General features: G+C 65.9%; 1 protein-coding gene across 1 annotated transcript in view; it reads left to right on the forward strand.

Annotated features, from left to right (window-relative positions):
* The window catches only part of DPY19L1 (dpy-19 like C-mannosyltransferase 1), a gene marked incomplete at its 5' end in the record, with an annotated part of 75,772 nt that overhangs the window by 28,926 nt on the left and 43,288 nt on the right, over window positions 1–3,558 (forward strand). Inside the window, 1 exon segment of the mRNA XM_027766866.1 lies at window positions 2,592–2,691. Coding sequence (XP_027622667.1) covers window positions 2,592–2,691 — 100 coding nt within the window.

Here is a 3,558-nt window from a genome sequence, read left to right on the forward strand (position 1 = left end):
CCCCTGTCCGCCCGGCCCCTGTCCACCGGTCCCCTGTCTGCTGGTCCCCTGTCCACTGGTCCCCTGTCTGCTGGTCCCCTGTCCACTGGTCCCCTGTCTGCTGGTCCCCTGTCCACTGGTCCCCTGTCTGCTGGTCCCCTGTCCACTGGTCCCCTGTCTGCTGGTCCCCTGTCCACTGGTCCCCTGTCTGCTGGTCCCCTGTCCACTGGTCCCCTGTCTGCTGGTCCCCTGTCCACTGGTCCCCTGTCTGCCGGTCCCCTGTCCGCCGGGCTCCTGTCTGCTGCTCTTAGTCCTTTCCCTGCTCTGGCGTTTTGTCCGGTGCGGTGCAGACCGGCATGGCCAACAGCCTTCGTTCCTGTGCGGGTCTCCCTCTCTGTCTTCCATCCAGGCAGGACTAGCCTGAGCTCCCTTTCCCCACTTGCTCACTAGCTGCTCCGACGTGCGTGGCTGTGACTGGCCGTCGGTGGCTGCCCGCTGGCTGGGCCTGCTGCTTCTGCTGCACCCCGGCTGCACAACGTGGAGCTGCTTCAGTGCCAGTAATCACCAGCTTGGATCTGAGCTCACAGTTCAGGGGTGGAAGCCCGGAGGTCGAGGTGGCGGATGGCCCACTCTCGGGGCTGGAGGGGAGCCATGTCCAGCCTTTCCAGCCGCCAGGGACACCAGCACTTCTTGGCTCCTGGCAACTCTGTCTTTCCAGGCAGCCGTGCGGTCGGGTCCTCTAGTCACTTCATCCCCCTTCTCCTTGGCCCCTCCCCCTGCAGGGACCCTGCGATGAGTGGGCCCACCGGAATGGGCCAGGAGACCCTCACTGGAGGCCGCTGTCGGGGCTCGGTTCTGTCTGCAGCCTGCGCCCCCCTCTCCCTCTCCAGGTGGCAGGATGCGCGGCCAGGTTCCAGGGCCGGGGCGCCAGCGCCGTGGGAGGCCGTGCTCTGCCTCATCCTTGGGCCACGGTGGCGGGCCCTCCGCCTTATCCGACTGCGTCCTGCTGGGTTCTTTTCTGGCTTCAAGTGCTTCTGTCATGGGTGCCTTAGGCTTTCGTCAGCCTCCCGGTAACATGGTCTTCTGTCCCATCTGCCACTTCCTTCTTGCCTTCTGTCCTTGCTGAAAACTGCTGGAGGACCTGGCGTTCTCCAGGGCCTTCTCCACTCTGTCCTGGCCTCCCCGAGCGGGAGCAGCGGCCTCGCTTGCCCGGCTCACACTCGTCCTCCTTGGGCCCCTCAGCTTCTCAGGGCACCGCGTCGTCGCCTCCTGCCGGGGCAGCTTTTCTGCTCTCGTTTCCGGTCAGCGTGCTCGTGGAAGGGGTGCTGTGTCCAGCTTCCCTGGGCTGACAGCTGCTTTCTTGGAAGCTGCAGTCTTTTTCTCTTTCTTAGTTTCTTTCCTGAGAGTCAGGGAAGAGCGAGAGCAAGAATGTGAGAGTGAGAGACAGAGAGACAGAGATACAGGCACTCTCAGCAAAGTCTCAGCCACCGTCCCTCCTCCCACCCTGTTCCCAGCCAGCCAGGAGCCTGGGTGTGGTGCCTGGCCTGAGAAGTAGGCTAGGATTCAGCCCTGTCCTCCACGGCCCCCCTCCACCTCCTGTCCTCCACGGCCCTCCTCCACCTCCTGTCCTCCACGGCCCTCCTCCACCTCCCACCTCCACCTCCCTCCTCCACCACCCTCCTCCACCTCCCTCCTCCACCTCCGCCCTCCACCTCCGTCCTCCACCGCCCTCCACTGGCCTCGTGTCTGTGTCCAGGGGAGTGGGGGAGGCAGCGGCTTGCAGACGCGTCCCCATGAGAGGACACCGGCTGTGAGGGGTGCCTTGTAGCCCTGCCTACCTGCTCGTGTCACACGCGCTCACGGCCCCGACGGCAGCCCACAGCTCAGCCCTGCCGGGAGGGCGCGTCTCTGCATCTCTCCGTATGGGCCCTGGGCTTGTCTGGGGATGGGTTCGGGTGCTCACTGACCGGGACAGAGCTCAGTGCATGGATGGGCCGGGGTGCGGCCGGTCCTCCGGAGAAGGAGTCCTTGAACAGAGGCACTCGTGCTGGGGCTCCTCCGGCCAGGCTCACCCCGGGTGGCTGCCTCCCTGCACCGGCCTCGTGCTTGTCCCCGCTGTGTGTCCCATGTGCCGCACATGCCTGGCCTTCGCGTGGGCTCTTGGATCAGGAGAGGAGAGAAAAGCTCCCGGGCCTCCTGACTCCCAGCTCTGGTGGCCCCCGCGTGAGGCCCGCAGAGGGGCCGCCAGCCTGGGCCCTCGGCCTGCTCCTTAGCGGGGCCGCGCTGGTTGGCGGGACCAGGTCTGTCCATGTCCACGGCCGGTCCTCGCTCTGGGCTCCGCAGCACTGGTCTCTATGTCGTGGCCTTGGGGCCGCTGCTGTCCCCTCACCTCCCGATCTACTCAACCTGAACGTCCGCTCAGTCCCCACTGAAATGGAGTGTGGACACCCGAGGACACACCGCGCCCGGCCCTCCCCCTGGCGAGAGGTGTCTGCAGTCCGTCCCCAAGCGTGGCGTCTCATGTCAGCTCGTGTTCTCACGGGGCTCCCTCCGGCGGGCGGCGCCGTGCTGACGTTGGGGTGGCACTCGCTGACCTCCCTCCTCTCTTCCAGGGCGGCCCAGCTCCACAGAGGAAGCCTGGTGGCGCTCTGTGCGGCCAACGTGTTCTTCACGCTACCCTGGCAGTTCGCGCAGTTCGTGCTCCTCACCCAGGTGACGGCCTGCCCGGTTCACCCTGCGTGCCGGGACCGAGGTGTATGTGGGCGGGCCTGCAGCGCTCGGGAAGGCCGTGCAGAAAGCCGGGGGTGTGTGTGCGCGCGTGCAGGAGCTGACCCAGCCGGGCGGAGAGGGCGCGCTCGGAACTGGGAGCTGCCTGGGGGCGTCGCTGCGACTCCAAAGTGCTGTGTCTGATGGCCAGTGCTGCACGTCCAGGCCGGCAGGCGTGGCTCCGACCGCAGGGCAGGCTGCAGGCCCTTTGCGGTTTCCCTTCTCCCCTGCCCAGGCGGTGCCCCCGCGGGCTGTGCTCTGGCCCTGCAGATTCAGGCGCAGGGGGGGCAGCCGGAGGGGCCCCCCGCCACCTGGTTTCCTAGAACGCAGCGGGAGGCTTGTTCAGCATGCTTCGGAGTGTCTCCTGTTGGGAATTGAGCCCAGCCTGGCTCCGGGTCCTGATCTTGGTCCTCGCTTCCTGACTTGGATAAAGTGCTAACTCTTAGTCGCCGTTCCCTCACTTCTGAAATAGACAAAGTGAAGGAACCTGCCCTCCGGGGTAGGGTAGGATCAGCCGAGGCGACGCAGCCGGGCCTCAGTCTGCGGCTCAGAGAGGAAGCCTGGCTGCCTTTACCCACACTCCGTCCCAACAGGCTCTGGCTGCCCTGTGGGCCTGTCTTGGGTTTGAGGACATTTTAAATGAGTTCCTGGTGTCGATCGCCAGCCCCTCCCCTCCAGACCTGACTGTGCAGGTGTGCACCTTAGCCCCCCGCTCCGAGGAGGGGCGTTCCCCAGCTCTCGGTTGGCCAGGTTTCTCAGTGTGGTTCAGTGAGTGAGAAGGGAGTTTTCTGCCCCCTCTTGGTGGGGCTCCTG

This window comes from Tupaia chinensis, unplaced genomic scaffold, assembly GCF_000334495.1.
Source record: "Tupaia chinensis unplaced genomic scaffold, TupChi_1.0 Scaffold143756_1, whole genome shotgun sequence".
NCBI classification, from domain to species: domain Eukaryota; kingdom Metazoa; phylum Chordata; class Mammalia; order Scandentia; family Tupaiidae; genus Tupaia; species Tupaia belangeri.